Here is a 19,183-nt window from a genome sequence, read left to right as displayed (position 1 = left end):
CTGTTTCGGTACTGATAGAATTACATATTCATTAAAATCTATGAGTTAATGTTCAGTAAGAAAATATCTTAATACTTTTATTTTATCATTTATTGAACATTTATTTGATCATCATAGTAAGCAATATTTCATGGCAGATGTTAAATAGCCAAAAATTATACATTCCCTTAAATTTTCATCATGTTGCCAAATAAACTATCATAAAATCAAAAAATTTCCTATTATCACGTATAAAGTCGCATTGGTTAACAAAGTCAAAACTGAATCTCGTATATGAAAGAATCTCATAAAATACCGCATTTATTTCCCACAGGGCAATTTTTTTTGCTTGAACAGTCACGATACACATAAAAAAATTAGATCATGGTTGATGATTTGATGAATGTTCTAACTCTTTTTTAATCAATATTTCAGATTTTAATTAGCGATTCTGCAAAAATATAAACACAAATGCAACTTTTCTCATTAATTCAATTTAAAATCTTAAAAAGACATTTTCTCTGTTTCTACAGAAGTAAAATAAGAAGACAACAGGCATAATTTTTGAATTATTATTATTTTTACACCAACAAATAACATGTCGCCGTTGAATATGCGTTCCCATATGTTAACTTCAATTTTATTTTAGAATTTTAAGGAAGTTGAGTGCCAACACTTGAAATTGCATGCAAATTATTTGCATTAATGTACAAGAGGATTCATTAATAAGTTAAAATTCGTGCTAAAGTGCGAACAAATTTTTAAAATAGACATTTTATTTACTTGTTTTAGACAAATCGTTTGTTTGTTTTAACGAAAAATATTTATTCGATACTTCAATTTTTGATATTTTTTGTTTGTGACATGTGCTTGCAATAATAATGCTACCGAGGAGGTCTAATGCATTTCTAACTGTCGCAGCTGTTCCAGCGAAAATTATGTTGAACCATAAATCTATGGTGACACTCTCGATTGGTACATTGACCGCAAAAATTCGAATCTCATCCGGTAGCAAGAACAATTTCATGTCATGGAAAAAATGTTTTTGTGCCATTAAAAATATGATAAATTTCTTGCATTAGACATTTTTCTTACGAAATGCAAATTTATCAAAAAAAAATCTCTGTTTTGTGTCACAGATGTGGGTTTTTTTTTGACAATTAGTCGAAAGTGTTTGTTATCTAACGCCTCTCGAATCAATTGTCGTTGATGGAAAGGATCGATCAACGAAGAGAAAATTATTAAAGACGAAAGTTTACTTCATTACTTAACGCGTGTCTAATGAAAAACAAAGAAATAAAATGAAATTTGATCTTTTCATGTTGATGTTTTGTTGTGTTTTTATGAGAAAAACTTCAATAACAAAATTTTAAAGTATAGAGTTGAAGAGTAGAGTTAGAGCGTATAATATGCTAAATGTGCTATAATTACGGTAGACACTATTTTGTATAATTAAGTTAAAGAAGCGTGACATGGTAAATATAGGAAATATTGGATTATGTGGAAATCTTTGAGATGACTGAACTCGTCAGATTTTTTTTTTTTTTTTGAAACACGTGTTGCGCATTATTATTAATTTTAATGAAAAATGAGACGAATTTCTCAATTTTTTAAAGAAAGTAGAGCTAAAACGTACAAATTATGAACTTTAAAAAAAATAAAAATTTTAATTTTAATAAGAAAAATCATTTGACAAAAATAATTTTTTATTTCAAATGCAAAAAAATTTTGATCTTCGAAGCTTTTAAGTTCAAGATTATTTTTTTTTTTTAAAGTAATTAATTTAATAATTTATTACAAGTTAATAAGAAATTTTTAAGCTTCCTATAGAAAAGTTAATTAAAATGTGTGAAACAAGAAATTCTTTGGAAAAAAAATTAATATTTTTAAGAAAATAAATTAATTTTCTACAAAAATGTGTAAAATGTAAAAAATTAAAAACAAAACAATTTTTTAAAGAAAAAAAATATTTTTCAAAAAAAAAATTATTGTTAAAAAAATTTAATTAAAAAATTTAAAAAAAAAAATTAATAAAAAAATTTAAAAAAAATTAATAAAAAAATTTAATAATAAAAAATTTAATAATAAAAATTTAATTAAAAAATTAAATTTTAATTAATTTTTTTTAAAGCAAAATAATTTAATAAATTTTTAATTCTTGAAAAATAATACCTACACTAAACTGAAAAAAAATTAAATAAATTTTAAAAAATAAATTAATAAATAAATTAAATAAAAAATTTAAAAAAAAAATTAAAAAAAAAATAAAAAATTAAAATTTAAAAAAATTAAATTTAATGAATAAATAAATTTTTCTTAAAAAATGCGCTAAAAAGTACAAAACAAGGAAATTTTGTAAAAAAAAATTATTTGAATTTTTAATGAGAAAAAATTATACAAAAATGTGTGAAAAAAGAAATTTTTTAAAAATTATTTTATGAAAAAAATTCATTTTTTAATTTCAAATATTTATTTAGGGTACAAATACTTACAACCAAAAGTAATTTTTGGAGTTCTAATAATTCTACTATTCATAATTTTGTGAAATATCCCAAAAAAATTCAATTACTGAGATTCTTTAGTCTCGTTATTAATTTTATCTTTAATTAGCAGCTGCTTGATAGTCCCGAATTTGGATGCACTGAAATTTAATTTGATCTTGTATAGCTTGGAAACTCTTCCCTTTGGTTTCCGGCACGAAAAATATCACAAACAAGAATCCAAGGACACAAAATGCCGTAAAAAGATAAAAAGTAGGACCATTTCCGAGAGCTTCCTGAAAATTCGCGAAGAATTTCGTAATGACAAACGCAAGTAACCAATTGAATGTTCCGGCAATCGCTCCAAGAAAGCCCTTGATGTCGGGAGCGAAGAGTTCGCCAGCCATTAACCACGGCACAGGACCAAAACCCAAGGAAAAGGCGATTATAAAGATGCACAAGGAGGTCACAGGAAGCCAATGAAGACTTTCAACGACGGCATCTTCGTTGTCTTTGAGATTAAAGAAGATTCCAAGACCCGCGAGACAGATTCCCATGAGAACGATCGATAAAAGCAGCAAGAGACGACGTCCTAATTTGTCTACGATGATTGAGGAGATGAAAGTTGCGACAACTTGGATGATTCCAACGATAATTGTGGATAACTGAGGATCAATACTCGAACCGGATGCTTTAAAAATGCGCGTTTGGTAGAAAATTACAGCGTTAATGCCCGACATTTGCTGGAAAAACATCAAACCGATGGCGATAAATGCACTTCTTAAGGATTCAATTCGCATCAGGGCTTGTCCCAAGTTGGTAGAGTTACTTTCAACAGTTTGCGCTTCACGTTTCAACTCTTCCAACTCAGCGTTGCAGTTGTAATTTTCACCGCGGAGACGTTTTAGAGCATTTAATGCGTCATCATGTCGTCCTTTCGACACCTGTAAGTAATTTTTTAACATTTTTCAAACAATTCCTCATAAATTTCAATCTTACATAAAACGTCGGGCTCTCTGGCATGAAGAAAAATACCAAACCAAACACCAACGGGATAATTCCACAGATTAAGTTCAAGTAAAAGACACTGACACCCGCTCCAACGGCATAAACAAACAAAATCCCGATGGTAATCATCAACTGGAAGAAAGTCCCGAGTGTTCCTCGTACCTCATTTTGCGCAATTTCACCCGTATACATGGGCGCTGTCACACAAAACGCTCCTCCGGCGACGCCAAGCATGAAACGACCCACATACATCATCGTCACATTTGTCGCGAACAACATAAGCGCCCATCCAACGGTAAACGGGATCACTAAACCCAACATTGTCATCTTTCGTCCGAATAATCCAGCGAGAAACCCCACGGGAATGCAAATAAAAGCAGCTCCAAGTGTCACAAAAGCTCCAATCCACGAAAATTCCTCTTTGCTGACGCTAAAATCGTAATGAGAATCTGTGAGATCATCTTTCACGAGTTGTCCCTCAGCTGGAGCAGTCCATCCGAGAATCGTTCCAGCAGCTAAAGCACCGCCTGTGGCAGCAAGGGCAGCGATATATTGCGGGAGCTTTCTCCCAGAGGTAGATGCTTCACCCATTGTTGACTGAAAATCAAAAAAAAATTATTTTATTTTTTTTTTTAGATAAAAATTTATCAAAAGACCTCATTTTGGTTGTCATATCTCGCCGTCGACGATAAATTTGGTATGAGTCTCGTACGTTCGTCTGCAAATTCGTCATTTTCTGACATTTTTTACTTTTTTAACTAATTTTCTTTTAATTTTTAGCGAAAAATGGACAAGTTACACTCATATTGAAGCACAAAACACTTTGATAAAGAGAAGCAAAGAGCTTGTTTGGACTTTAAAAGACAACAAAACACAGCTGTGAATATTTATTCATCATGATTCATTCAAAAACTGCTTTCATTCAAGACGAAATTTGAAATTTTCGTGCGTTAGATTTAATTGAATGACAAAAAATGCAAGTTTATTCAAATGTATGTGCTTGGATGTAAAAATTCCTAAAAGGCAGTTTTCAATGAAATGACACGTTCCGACATTCATTCATTCAGTCAACTTGTCGAATAATTAATGAGCTAATAATTAATTTAATTTATTAAGGAATTTATTTTTTTAAACAAAAATTTACATTAGGAGTCTTGATAATAATTTTCTTATCATTAGATTTAAATTTGATTAATTGAAGGAATTTTTTCGTAAATGAGATTAAGAAGAAGAGCTTATCTAATGATAAAAAAAATTAAATACTGACCTTTTTTTAGATTTTTTTCGGTATTTTTTCGTTTGGTGACAAAAAATTGACGAAAATCCGTTACTTGAAGCCTTGCTGATGTTACAAAGTCACAGGTTGCTATAAATTAAAATATTTATTTAACATCGATTTTATCGAAAAAAATGTATTTTGTGCTTAAATTGCACGTGATTTTGATCGAACAAGTAAATATTGGAATTTCGTGATACGTGAAACGAATTTAAAGTACTTAAAATTATGATGAAGTGTAATGATGAGTTATTAAGTAACAAAGATGCAAAAATGAGAAATAAGAGAAGAAAAAAAGAAAGAAGATAAAAAGGAAGAAATTCGAGGATGGACAATGAGAAGGCTTAAATACAAAATTTTAAAGAAAAAAAAAAATTGTGTAAGTAAATATTTTTTGATGAAAAAAAATTTCATATTAGGAATGCGTATTTAGATTAATTTTTTTTCGAGCTGAAATTTTGAACAAAAATAATAATAAAATTTTTTGAATTTTTTTTTTTTTAATTTTGATTCGATAAGTAAATAATTTATAAAATAAATTAAATAAAATTTTAATAAATTTAAAAAATTCAAATTCAATTTTTAACTTCATATTTTTTCTTTTTTATTTTTAATAAAAAAAATAATTCAACAAATTCAGCTAAAATTTCAAAAAATAACATGAAATGAATTATTTTAGCATTCAAAATAAAATTTAAAAAATTTCTTTTAAAATCCATAAAAAATAAACTTTTATACAACTTCAGTCAAAATTTTAAAAAAATAATATTTTTATAGCTTTCTTTGATTAGATTTTTTTCGAAATATTTTTAATTCTTTGTTTAAATTTATTAATTTATTTAATTTAATTAGGGTGTTCCAAAACCGTTTTCTGTTTCGCGTTTCATCTTTGAAATAAAAACCATGGGGGATGGGGGATATAGAAATTTTATATAGATTTTCGTTTTTATTACTATTTTAAAATGCCCCATTTTAAATTCTAAATTAAATGGGGCAAAATTAAAAAAAAAATTCATCAAAAGTTACCGTTTTTTGGTATATTTTCTTTATTTTTCAAGAATTTTCCAATGAAATTTTTCAATTTTTAGTAATTTTTGTATTCAAAATCGTTTTTCGACATAAAATTTAATTTTAAAAAATAATTTGAATTTTGAAAATGAAAATTATTGAAATTTTTTTCAAAAAAAAAATTATGAGAGTTTAGTTTTATTAAAAATTTATTTTTTCTAAAAAAATCTTTGAAAAATAATTAAAAAAAAAAAATTAATTGAATTTAAAAATATATATATGTACAAAAAATAACAATTAATTAACTAATAAAATAATTTTTATTTTTAATTTTAAAAAATCTATTTTTTACAAATTGATTAATTAACGCATTAAAAAAATAAAAATAATTATTTCTCAGTTCGTCAAAAACTTCAAATGTGCAATTTATCATATACGCCTTCAACTTATCAATCGCCAAATTTTTTTTTGTCAATTCCGAAAAAAAAATTCATTGCAAATTAAATTTTTTATTGCAGATTATCAGAAGAAAACAAAAGATAACTGCGATTTTGTAATTTTTTTTCACAGAAATTCCACTCAATAACTCGTTCATGAACAAAAACAGATAAATTTTTACATATTTACCTGATATGATAGGCACATTATCATCGCTTATCGGCAGTGAAGAGTCATTTTTTCGTTCTACATAATACTTGAGTCGCGTAATAAACAGTAAACTACCAGATAAAAGTACTTTTGGAAATGATTTGATAAGAAATTTTTATGATAAATAGGTTGAGACATTGAAATGTCACTTTTTAAAATGATTTTCAATGCGAGAAAAATTGAAACCGCAGATTCACGTGGATCGATAAAAATTTAATTGGATCAGTTGTGACAACAAATAATTAATTTCTTGAGTGAAGTAATAAAAAAATCTCGAATTTTAAACAAAAATTAATTTTTTAATATTTTTCTATACAATTTCTGATGTTAATGGTGCACTTAAAATGCATTTTTTTTGCGTGACGTTTTTTTTTAAATGCCATAAAAAATTATATAATCGTAATAAATTTAAAAATACAAAAAAAAAAAACAATTAAGCTGTTACTTTCTCTGTGGCAGGTTCATCTTTCGGCGTGTAATCCACAATTTGCAAGCATTGATGCCTAATTTGATCCTGGATCGTTTGGAAGCTCTTTCCCTTCGTTTCGGGCACAAACAATATCACAAAGACAAAACCGACGACACAAAATCCGGTAAAAAGCCAAAATGTCGGACCACTTCCCATGCTTTCTTGCAAACTAGCGAAGAATTTCGTGATGATAAAGGCCAAAAGCCAATTTGTCGTGCCTGCAATTGCACTAAGGAACCCTTTGATATCGGGGGCGAAGAGTTCTCCCGACATCAACCACGGCACAGGACCAAATCCGAGCGAAAAGAAGATCATAAAGACACATAACGAGGTGATTGGAAGCCAACTTAAGCTGTCGATGCCATCAAAATTGCTATCTTTCAAGTAGAAAAAGACTCCCAAGCCACACAAACAGACTCCCATGACGACAATTGAGACGAGAAGCAACAAACGACGTCCTAATTTGTCAACGACGATGGACGAGATGAACGTGGCAACGACTTGAATGGATCCCACGATGATTGTCGAGAGCTGGGGATCGATATCGGAGCCGGAATCCGTGAAAATGCGAGTTGTGTAGAAGATTACAGCGTTAATTCCCGACATTTGTTGGAAAAACATCAAACCGATGGAGATAAAGGCACTTCTGAGGGACTCGGTTCGCATCAAGGCTTGTCCTATATTGGTTGTGTTCGCTTCCAAAGTCTCACGTTCCTTCTTCAACTCATCCAATTCGCCTTGACAGTCGTAATTTGAGCCACGAAGCCATTGAAGTGACTTTAGAGCATCCTCATGACGTCCTTTTGAGACCTAAAAATGTAATTTTAATTAATTATCATGTTAAATTTTTAATTTTTTCAACTTTTTTTAACTTACATAATACGTAGGACTCTCCGGCATAAAGAAAAAAATCACCCCAAAGGCCAATGGGATGACGCCACAAATGATACTCAACAAAATAACGTCAACTCCCGCTCCGACAGCATAAACGAACAAAATTCCAATCGTCACCATGAGTTGAAAATAACTTCCAAGACTTCCCCGGATCTCTTTTTGCGCAATTTCTCCCGTATACATGGGCGCTGTCACGCAAAATGCTCCTCCCGCAATGCCAAGAATGAATCTTCCCACGAAAATCATTGTGAGATTTTGCGCCCAAATCACGAGAGCCCAACCGAGCGTAAACGGGATGACAAGACCCAACATTGTCATTTTTCGACCAAACCAGTTGGCGAGAAATCCAATGGGATGCAGATAAAAGCAGCGCCGAGTGTCACGAAAGATCCAATCCAGGAAAATTGCTCTGTTGAAACTGCGAAATCGTAATGCTCGCCGGGAATGCTGACATTTGTGATCGGATCGAGGACCTTGATGTCAGCTTCTGAGGGAGAAGTCCATCCGAGGATTGTGCCAGCTGCCAAAGCACCTCCAGTAGCAGCGAGAGCGGCGATATATTGGGGAGCTTTTTTGCCTGTGTCGACATCGTTCACGTCAAAGCTCGTTCCTGTCATGGTAATGAACTGAAATTAAAATTAAAAGCGATTAATTTATTTGAAAAATTACAAGTTTAGAGGTAAATCGCATAAATTTTTGATATAAAGATTAAAAAAAATGAGATTTAAACTTAAGCTTGAGTAAAAGTATCAAATATTTGTTAAATTAAAAAAAAATTACTTTTTGAAAAAAAAAACTTAATTTAATTTTTACTTTTTAAACAATTTCTTGAAAAAAAATTCAAATTTTTGCAAAAAAAAATAAAAATTAAAAAAAAATTAATTTTAAAATAAATTTTAAAAATTGGAAAAAAATAAATATTTTTCAAAAAAATTCATATTATTTTTAAAAATAATGTTTAATATTTTAATTAATATTTTTCAAAAAAAAAAAAAATAATTTTTCAAAAAAAATTTTTCAAAAAAAAACAAAATAATAATAAATAAAATAAAAAAAAATTCAAAAAAATTTGTTAAAAAAATTAATTAAATTAAATTAAAAATTAAGCTTAAATCTAAAGCCTTTTAAGTCAAAAAATTATTTCATTTTTACTCAAGTTTAACTTTAAATCGCATTTAATAAATTTAATTATTTTTTTACTTTTTTTTTTTTTTTTTTGAGAAAATATGGCTTAAATTAATTGTCTTATTTTACAAAAATATTTAATTTAAAAAAAAATTAAAAAAAAATAATTTTAAAATTTTTAATATTTTTCAAAATAAAATTTTTCTCAAAATTTGGTAAAAAAAATTTTAATTAATTTTTAAAGCAATTCATTTTTAAATTTCATTTTTTTTTTAAATTGAAAAATTTTGTAAAATGAGACAAATTAATTATTTAAGCTTGATTTTCTCAAAAAAAAAAAAAAAAAAAAATAAAAAATCTTAAAATTTTGTGAAAAATTAATTAATTTAACTAATTATAAAATTTTAATTTTTTTTTAAACTTTTAACTAAATTTAACAAAATCTCATAAATTTTTCTGATTCATACCACAGATACTTCATAATAGAATGATTGCTAATAATTGCATGAAAATTACTCACAATCAATATAATTAAATCAAAAATTAGTGTCATCTACTCTAATTACTGTGTGATCAAATCTCGAGTCTCAAGTACCGTTATAAAATGGAAAGTGTCGTCAATTACGAGAAGAATTTTCTCACACAAGGTTGTCTGTTATTGCAAAAATTATCGAAAACAACGACAACACGTGTTCACACGACAAAAATTGTTGTTTATTCAAATGATCATGAATGCACTTTTTGTCATATATGCGGAAGCCTGGTGCATTGTACTCAACGAAACAGACGACGATAACGAGACTGATTCACACTTGTGCGAGAAAATAAGCATCCATAAGTTCCGGTGATGAATTTTATTCTAATTAAATCGAATTTTCAACTCTTAATTTCAAACAAAGCACATTTTACGCTTTGATTTTCAAAAGCAATTGTTAACGTTTTTTTTTCTTTTGTAATTTTAGGTCTATGGGAATGCAAGTTGTTACAAATAAATAAAAAATTTTGATTAAAAAAAGAGGTTTGGTACGGGAAAACACGTGAAAGTCGTAAAAAAGCGGCAATAAATGCAACCGTAATGAGTTTTAATGATGGGTTTGACGCTAAACATGAAAGAGAATGAAGTTGTTATCAGGCGCAAGTGATAGTAAGTAACTGTCAGTGGCTTATTAGTTAGCTAGTTGACTCGAGTGATTGACAGGTAACTGAAAAACAGACAATAAGCCTTGATTTCGAGTTAATTCTAATTAATTATTTGTGCAGTTTTGATGGGAAATATGTTTCGATTGCTTAAGTTTTGAACTTTTTTGAATTTTTTTAGACCTATTTTGATACAAATTAATTTTTAAGAAAATAATATGATATTTTTTACATAACTGTTGAGAAAATTTCTCAAAAAATTTAATGAATTTTTTAAAAATGAAATAAATTAAATTTACATTAAAAAATTAAAAAAAAAAATATTCAAAAATTTGGAAAAAAAATTTAAACCAAAAAAAAAAATTTGTGAAGAAAAAAAATTTAATTTGGCAGCTGTCAATTTTTTTTTTTACTAAAATATATTTTTTTATTATTTTGAAAGTCAAAATCTTAACAAAATAATGAAAAACGATGAAAAATTGCCTTAAAAACTAATTTAAATTAATTTTTTTCTAAAATTTTAATTAATTAATTTTTATATGGACACGTTTCAAAATTTTTAATTTAAACAAACTTTTAATTTTTTTAAAAATTAATTAATTTTTTTTTAAAAATTAATTAAAAAATTATAATTAAAAATTATATTTGAATATTTTATTTTTTTTAAATTTAATTTTTTTTTAAATTTTAATTTTTTTAAATATTTTTTATTTTTTAAATTTTATTTTTTAAAAAACTTTAAATATTTTTTTTCAATTAAATTTCTCGTATTAAATTTTTACCAAAAATATTTTTTTTTAATTGTCACATTTTCATTCAATTAATTTAAATATTTTATAGCTTGTTAAATAAATTAATGACATATTTATACAAAAATTCCCATCAAAACCTAACAAATAGAAAAACATCAACTTTTTGCTATTCACTCCTATTTTTCATTCAAATCCACTCCACAATATAAAACTACAATATAGAACACATGTAATTGAATTCACATCACAAAAATGCGTAAAATCTCGATTATTTAAAATTAAAAAAAAACTTGTTCGAAAAAAAATTTCATTTGCATAAAAAATCTCATTATTGGCGACTTGGAATAATTTACCGATAAATTTTCTTCAATTTATGGTCGGATGCACAACGTTTAAATATTTACAAATTCTTATTGTCGTCGCTTTATCATTGATTCTAATGAATAACATTTAATTTTTTTTTTGTCTATGGCAATAAACAAATTAATCATCTGCTTAACAAATACAAGGTTCGTCATTAACACTTTTTCCATTTTTTTCGTTGTTTGTGTGTGAACAGACGATCGAAACAGTTGTTTTGCATGAATATTTTATTTTTTTTTTTGAAGTTTGTTTGTTTTTATTTGTTTTTATCATTGTAAAAAGTTTTATTGATCTCCTTGTTTGTAATTTTATTTTACTATTTTTACCTTACCTTGTAGTTGAATTTTTATTACTTTATAATTTATTTAAATTTAATTTAATTTTTTTTTATAATTATTTGATGGCACTTTAATTGTATTTTTTTTTTCTCAGTCTCTTATCACTCAAATTTTTTTTATTTATTGCTTTTTTTATTTTTCCATTTTTTTACAAATATTTTTTTTTTATTTTTTAAAACGACAAAAATTTTAATTTTTATTTTTTTTATTTTTTTTAGAGACAAGTCTTAATAGTAGGACGATCCGCAACAGACTGAAACCGAACCTGTAAGTCGAGCGAGTGATAACATTCGTCGTGTACTCGATATCAAATATCAAGCGTGGCTTAACAGGTTGTGAACAGTGCTTGATAAATATCTTTACGTACTTTGTTTTTGTTTTGTGTTTTATTGATCCAAAGCCGTTATCTTGTGCAAATTTCTGCGAATGTTTGAGGTTCTGCGAATTTTTTGGCGGAAATAATGGAAAACCATAAAAGTATGGCACGCTTTTAAGAGATCTAAAATAATATTGATTATTATTTTTGTGTAATCTACTTGAGTTCTGTTGATATATTATTCAATCTTTATCTTATCGACTCAGATTGTGGGTTGAAAAATTAAAATTTTACGTGAAAATAAGTATTAAAGTGCATTTTTATAAAATTACTTGTAATTTTTTTAAGTTTTCAAGAATTTTGTGATTTTTTATAAATTTTCACAAAGTTTTTTTTTAGATAAATTAATGAAATTTGATGTAAATTTAATGTTAGCTTGAGATCATGAAGTATTGATTTTTTTCGAAATTTTTTTGGATTTTTTTTTTTTTTTTGAAGATTTTTGATTTTCGAAATTTTTAAAATTATTAGTTTTAAAAAAATAAAAATATTAAAAAAAAATTCAAAGAAATTAGAAAAAAAAATATTTTCGAAGAATAAATTCTAATTTTGATTTTTTTTTTTATTAAAATTAAAAAAATTCAAAATTCTTCAATTTTTTAAAAAAATACTTTAGAATTAAAATAACAAAAATATTTAAAAAAAATCAAATTGTCTTAAAAATTCAAAGAAATTGCAAAAAATATTACTGAAAAAAATTGCAATTTTAAAAATTATTTATTAAATTTTAAAAATACTAAATTTCAAAACAAAAAAAAAATAATAATTTAATCATAATTTATCATAAAAATAATTAAAACATATTTTTAAAAAAATTTATAAATTATAAAAATCAAATTGAAAAATTTAAAAATAAATTCTAAAAATATTTGATACATTTTTATATTTTTATTTTATTTTTATTCATAATTTTGAAAGAAAATCCAAAAAAAATCATGAAAATCTTTAAAAATTAATAGAAACCTTTGAAAAAATCATTAAAAACTTATAAAACTTAATGAAAATGTTCGAAAAATCATGAAAATTTTGAAAAATTTTCTATGTCTCGTTAAAAAATTGCCTTCACAAATTCAAATTTATCAATTCCATTCGATTTCCAAGAATTTGCCAAAAGTTAATTCAATATTAATCACTTTCATTCGTCTCACCTGGGATTCCCGTACACGCGCCTACAGAAACACGTATAACTTTGCGCGTCCATATCTCATGCCTTTTCCACAAATTTTTAAAAAAGTTCTTTTAAAAAATGTAGATTTCGAGCTCCTCTTTCAACTTTTCAAGGGTTAAAAGTGTCTAAAACAACGAAAAATGGGAGAAATTGAGGGTTAAAGTTTTCATGCAAGTCGGCGATGCAAGTTACAAGTTTTTGGTGCAAGTTACAAGTTTTCCGTGCAAGTTCGCTTCTGACTGTCGCCAATAGGACAATATTTTTGCTAGGCTCGAAATCCCAAATCTATGAAGACTCTATTTATCGTAAAAAAGTGTACAAAGAACATAGCCTTTTAACCGAATTGCTTAAATTTTGCATTAATGGTAATGCATGCAAGGAACAAAGAGCGTATCGATGGGTAAAACACACTTTCATTCCCTTAATTTTGCGTTTCTGGCAAAGCGATACCAATTTTCGCCCGAATCGCCATTTTCATATTTTTTAGTAGACTTTTAATTGGATTTTGCGACTTTCTCGCATCGCATTTCTCGCATTTTCAGCAAATTTGCCGCATTTTACTAACGAATATCGTTTTGTTTCTCTCGTTGCAGGTATTTCGAGAAGTCGTATCAGGTAATTGCTTGGCATTTTTGCAGCTTTCCATTTTTTATTTCAGCGTTTTTCCACGAAAAACATCCGAATTTCTCGCGTCACGCATGCAAAAAGTGCCCAAAGTTGACGAATTGTCACGATTTTGGCACTTTTCGATGCTTATTTGACCGGAAAACATTCACATTACAAAATTTTTATTGATCCAAGATGTCAGATTTCTTGTTATTTTTTTCCTCTCCCAAAATATCCACGTAAATTATGAACAAATTCCGGTCCAAAAACGCGCACGAGACACAATTCGAAGCGAATTTCGTGCGAAACTCGAGCATTTTGGGCGAAAATCCATTTGGGACACTTGAATTTTTTTGGCATTTCTTTCCCGGAAGTCACGTCGTGCGACGCTGGCAGCTCCAAAAGAGCAAAAAGGTCAAAACGTTTTCCCCCGAAATGCGTTTTCAGCGAATGTTTTCCGGGTTTTTGGGTGAATTTGAGGCATTTTGCTTAAAATTTTAAATTTTGCTTTCAGAACTCCAAATATAGCAGCAAGCGAGACTATGACAGAGATACGAACAGCAGGTCCAACTATCGAGATAGGGATTCACCGATAAATAATGGTAAGGAATTGGCTTCTTCTCGCTTTTTTTGAGACATTTCCGACGCAACGACAGGTCGATGACCCTTGCACATTTATAAATTGATACAACCTTGTAACTATTTCGTCGAATTTGAATAAAATTAGAATTAATGGGACACTGCGCGAAATTTCATCGTGTTTGTGGAAGGTCATTCAATGCTTTTTTTGTCGTTTTAGGCCGCGGCGGATCGTACAGGTCCATTTCGCCAGAGTGTGATTCGCCACGAGATCGGCGCGATCGCTATCAAAGCTCGAGTTATTCTCAAAAAATGCGTGACAGGGACTACAAAAAGGATAAATATTCTGGTAAGATGCTTTTTCCAATTTTTTTTTTGACAAAATTTCATTAAAAATAATTTTTTTATAGATTCACGGTCACAAAAACGAGGAGGCTATTCGTCACAAAAGAGCAGAGACCGCGAATACAGCAAAAAGGATAAATATTCGGGGGATTGGAGTGAGCATGTAAGCTCCTCCGGCAAAAAGTATTATTACAACTGTAAAACCGAGGTGTCGCAATGGGAGAAGCCGAGGGAATGGTTGGACAAGGAGAGGTTAGATTGGCAAATCTACGAATAAAAGACATTTTTTTGATGGAATTTTAATTTTTTAGGACAACGTCGAAAGATTCGAGAGACCGTGATTATAGTCATAAGGAGAGGGATCGCAACGATTATCGGGAAAAAGATGTGCGAGATCGAGAATATAGGGATAAAGATAGGCCATCGGGATATTCAGGTAGCAGTAAGTCACATTCCAATTCTCGATCGAGGTGGCCAACGCACGACTCGGATCTGCCTCCGCATAAGAGGCGACGTGAAGGTGAGTTTTTTATGTCTTTTTCTTCAAGTTTTTGTAAAAATTTTTTTTTTTTTATTTGAAGCAAGATAAATTTTTCGATTTTTAATTAATTTTAATGAATTGAAAATATTTTAATAATATAAAAAATTCATTTTTTTCTTATAATTTCGAAATTTTTAATATAATTTTTCTTAAATCAACTTCAAAAATTATGAGAGATGAATATTTCTATTTCTCTTGAACGAAAATTTTGATCTTTTTGACAAAGTTTTAATAAAAAAATATTCATTTAATTGATAATTCTCGCACGTTTTTGATTTTTTTTTGAGATCTTGTCAAATATTTAAGGAAAAAAAAAAATAAAAAAATTTAAAATAATTAATTTAATTAAAAATTAAAAATTAATTAAAAAATTATAAAAAATTTTTTTGGAAAAAAATTTACTTTTTTAAACAAATTTCAAAAGAAATGATAAAGTATAAAAAAATGCTAAAATTTTCTTAAAATATGTTGAAAAAAATTAATGAGTAAAATTTTGTTCATAATTTAATATTTTCTATTGATTAATGAAAAATAATAAATTTAAAAAAAAAAATATTAATTTAAAAATATTAATTCTATAGAAAATTTCTATTTCTTAAATTTCTTTCAAATCAAAAAATTTTAAATTCTGATCTTAATTTTAGGATTTCAACAAAATAACTTATCTAATTAATAAAATTGCTTATTTTTATTAAAATTTGTAAAATTAAATTTAATTAAATTGAAAGTTTAAATAATTTCCTAATTAAATTTCTACAAATAAATTGTTTTTCCATAATTTTTATTTTTTTTTATAATTTTTTTTTAAATAATTTTTTAAGGTATAATTTTTTCTATAAAATTTTCAAAATTTAACGAAAATAATTCGATAATTTATTTGCCATCTTTATGTTTAAAATTTTTTGAAAAAAAAAATTGAAAAATGTGAGTTAATTTTAAATATTTTTTTTTTAATTTTATTTTTAAACTCCATAAAAAATGATTTGAAATGTCTCGCAATTTTTTAATTAAAAATTTCATTATTTTTTTCAGAAAATGTCGACATGGATATCAGTCCGGGCGATTCAACGCCAACATCCGAAACGAGTTATTCCCATTCGAGTACGCCGACGACACTTGCGCGACAACAGCAGCAGCAACAGCAGCATCAGCAACAAGAACTGCCGCCACACATCAACAACAGTAGTAGTAGTAATGTTAGTAACAACAACGACGGCGGCGTGGTTCACTTGGCAAACGCCTTGCCACGCTTATCTTCGAATCCAGCTACGCCCACGGGAAACAATTCGAACAGCCAGTCGTCTCACAATAGTAATAATAGTAGTAGTAATAATCACATTTTGCACAAGATGCACCACAATTCGCAGCAATCGGATGCCGCATCGCCGATCCAAGGCAATGGGCAGAGCGATGCGATGCTGATGTCAAATACTCCGGGTCCGCCTGGCAGTAATTCGAACGTTTCAAATACCTCTCCGCCCGTGGTTTCGATGGCTGGCTTACCAAAAATCCTGTCGCAGATTACGGGCAACAAGCAACTCGAGCAAAATGACCTGAATCCTCAAAAGGCACTGCAAACGATTAATAATGCGCTGGCACGGCAACATGCGGGCGGCAATAATAATTGTGTGTCGTCGGCAATTGCCAGTTGTAGTAATAGTAGTAATTTAATGCACGAACCAAGGTGAGATTTTTAAAATTTCCGTCCCAAAAAATCAATTTTTAATGAAAAATTTGAAGTTTTAGGGAACGCGTATTGAATTCGCCGCTATATACATCCCCTCACTATAATTACAGTGTCAATTTAAGTCAAAGTAATTTAAGAGATCACGGAGATGGAGCACCAACACCCACACAGGAACTCGATTTAGATTCTAGGAGACGTAAGTTCATCAATTTTTCCCCGAAAATTATTGAAATTTTATTTTTTTTTTTACTTTAGACGCTCAAACGACATCCGTTAGTAGCTTACAAGGTGTCATGACATCCTCACAAATAGGCAGACTGCAACATGGTCCAACCTTAACGCCCTCACATTCAAAATACATGAGAACAGATCTTATCTCGCATGTTACTAACTGGCCTGCTGAAATGTTGGAGAAACCGGTATTTAAAAATTTCTCTTAAAAAAAGACAAAAATTTAAAAAAAAATTTTTTTAGGCACAGAAATTGTCGGAAGAAGCTCATCTGCATGGTGATTTACATTGTAGTAAGGTGTCAACAGAGTTAAAATGTGCAAGAAGTTTAGTTAGGATTACAGAAATAACAGCCACATTGCAGGAACAAAAGTAATTTTTCTTCATTTTTCTCTTCACTTTGATCGATTTTTAATTTTTTCCTTATTTTTCCCTCAGAATTATGTATTTACGACAGCAAATTCGCCGATTAGAAGAATTAAAGTCACAAAACTCCTTTATGTCTGACGATCTATAGCGTTAATATCTTTGTTACATTTAGAAAGGTAATTTAAAAATTTTATTATAAACTCTGCTAAAGAGAAGCTTAGAAAAAAAAAATTAAAAAAAACACACAAAAAAACAAGAATTATTACAAGAGAAAAAAAATGAGCTACTTTTAGTCGTATAAAAAAAAATAAACAAAACACAAAAAAAGTGACTACAATTCAAAATTTATTATTATTAATTATTATATTGTATTTAGGAACTTTACCCTTATAAAGTTATTGACTAATAAAACTTATATAGGTAGAAAAGTAGTTTAATTATTAAAATTATTAACATATATGACTTTTCATAAAAAGAAACAAAAAATTTATAAAAAATATTATATCAAAACACGGAACTTGTAAAAAAAAGCACGAACAAAAGAAAATAAATCTAATCAATGGTATTTATTTTTTATTTAGGCCCTAAGCTCATGGAAAAAAAATTAACAGTTTAAATTTTTTTTTTAATTAATTTTTAATGGATTTAAATTTTAATTTTAATTGAAAAAAATAAGTTAAAAAATTTTAATAAAAAAAAATTAATTTTTAATTAATTAATTAATTTTTTATTAAAAAACTTATTATTTTAATTTTTAAAAATTAATAATAATTAAATAAATTATTTAATTTAATTTAATTTTTTAAAAATTAAAATAATAATTCAAAAAAAAAAATATTTCATTGATTAAATTTTAATTTTTTATAAATAAAAAAATAATTTAATATAAACATTATTTTTTTTTAATTAAAATAAAAATTAATAGAAATTCATTAAAAATTAATTTTTTTTAATTAAAATAAAAATTTGAAATTATTCAAAAAATTAAATTAAAAAAAAAAATTAAATTCAAACTGTTTAAATTTTTTTTTATGAAATCGGAAAAGTAAAGAAAAAAAATCAAATTTAAAACACATGAAAAGGCATTTAAACTTGATTTAAATAATAAATTTAAAATTATACCGAAAATTTGGGGTATCCATAAGTTATTATTTGCTTATTTTCTGCTAAGTAGTAACTGACTAATGTTTAAAAAAAACACAAAAAAAATTGTGTTCCACGAGGAGCTCATGAAAAAAATATAACTTGACCTCTTAAAAGGCATGAAAGAAAAAAAAATAGTAAAAAATAAGGAATTTGTTAAAGCATGGAGATAGTATCACGTTAATTGACTTCCGATGTCCGTTTTTTTTCACGAAGGACATTCAAACATGTAAATAGTTTATTGTTCACGGGCCGACAAAAAATAAAAAAAAAATATTGCTTTAATAGCGCAAAGAGACTGTCATCTAAAAAATATTTTTTTTCATTTAAAAATCATTTTTCGGTTCGTTCGTGTAAAAAAAAATGAAAAAAAAACTTGCGATGTGATCAACTTTTGTAAACTTGTTAGGAGATAAAAATTTGTTGAACAAAAACTATTTATGGTTCTTTGAAATGTTTTATATAAATAAAATAAAAAATTATTGGTACCTCTCCAACTCCAAATAACCTTAAATAAAAAATAAAAAAAATTCTCTTGTACATAAAAAAAAATACGTCGTCGTTTAGGTTTAGGTGTATTATTATGAATATTATTATTATTAAATATTGCTAAGATGAAGAAGAGTTCACTCAATTGCATAAAAAAAATAAATAAATAAAAA

The 19,183-nt window shown here is 27.2% G+C and overlaps 3 protein-coding genes across 3 annotated transcripts; 1 reads left to right on the top strand and 2 right to left on the bottom strand.

Annotated features, from left to right (window-relative positions):
* Window positions 1-2,459: 2,459 nt before the first annotated feature.
* On the bottom strand, window positions 2,460-4,311 carry LOC134833492 (facilitated trehalose transporter Tret1-like). The gene is made up of 3 exons (XM_063847816.1): window positions 4,124-4,311; window positions 3,459-4,064; window positions 2,460-3,403 (listed from the first exon to the last, which is right to left on the bottom strand). Exons 1-3 carry the CDS (start codon window positions 4,208-4,210, stop codon window positions 2,582-2,584), a joined length of 1,515 nt encoding a protein of 504 aa, XP_063703886.1. The 5' UTR covers window positions 4,211-4,311; the 3' UTR covers window positions 2,460-2,581.
* Window positions 4,312-6,659: 2,348 nt separating this feature from the next.
* On the bottom strand, window positions 6,660-11,721 carry LOC134834716 (facilitated trehalose transporter Tret1-like). The gene is given in 4 exon segments (XM_063849467.1): window positions 6,660-7,678; window positions 7,745-8,118; window positions 8,121-8,388; window positions 11,471-11,721. Coding segments are annotated over 3 exon segments (1,479 nt in total). The 5' UTR covers window positions 8,380-8,388; window positions 11,471-11,721; the 3' UTR covers window positions 6,660-6,832.
* A 1,564-nt stretch (window positions 11,722-13,285) lies between these two features.
* LOC134833038 (WW domain-containing adapter protein with coiled-coil homolog) lies at window positions 13,286-17,753 on the top strand. The gene is made up of 11 exons (XM_063847193.1): window positions 13,286-13,421; window positions 13,615-13,636; window positions 14,142-14,229; window positions 14,427-14,555; window positions 14,617-14,803; window positions 14,863-15,071; window positions 16,125-16,776; window positions 16,833-16,975; window positions 17,035-17,198; window positions 17,254-17,381; window positions 17,448-17,753. The coding sequence occupies exons 1-11, from the start codon at window positions 13,384-13,386 to the stop codon at window positions 17,524-17,526; spliced, it is 1,839 nt and encodes a 612-aa protein (XP_063703263.1). The 5' UTR covers window positions 13,286-13,383; the 3' UTR covers window positions 17,527-17,753.
* The last annotated feature ends 1,430 nt before the right edge of the window (window positions 17,754-19,183 follow it).

This window comes from Culicoides brevitarsis, chromosome 3 (assembly GCF_036172545.1).
Source record: "Culicoides brevitarsis isolate CSIRO-B50_1 chromosome 3, AGI_CSIRO_Cbre_v1, whole genome shotgun sequence".
Taxonomy (NCBI): domain Eukaryota; kingdom Metazoa; phylum Arthropoda; class Insecta; order Diptera; family Ceratopogonidae; genus Culicoides; species Culicoides brevitarsis.
The sequence above is the reverse complement of the archived record's forward strand: the minus strand, read 5'-3'. Positions and strand labels throughout refer to the sequence as shown.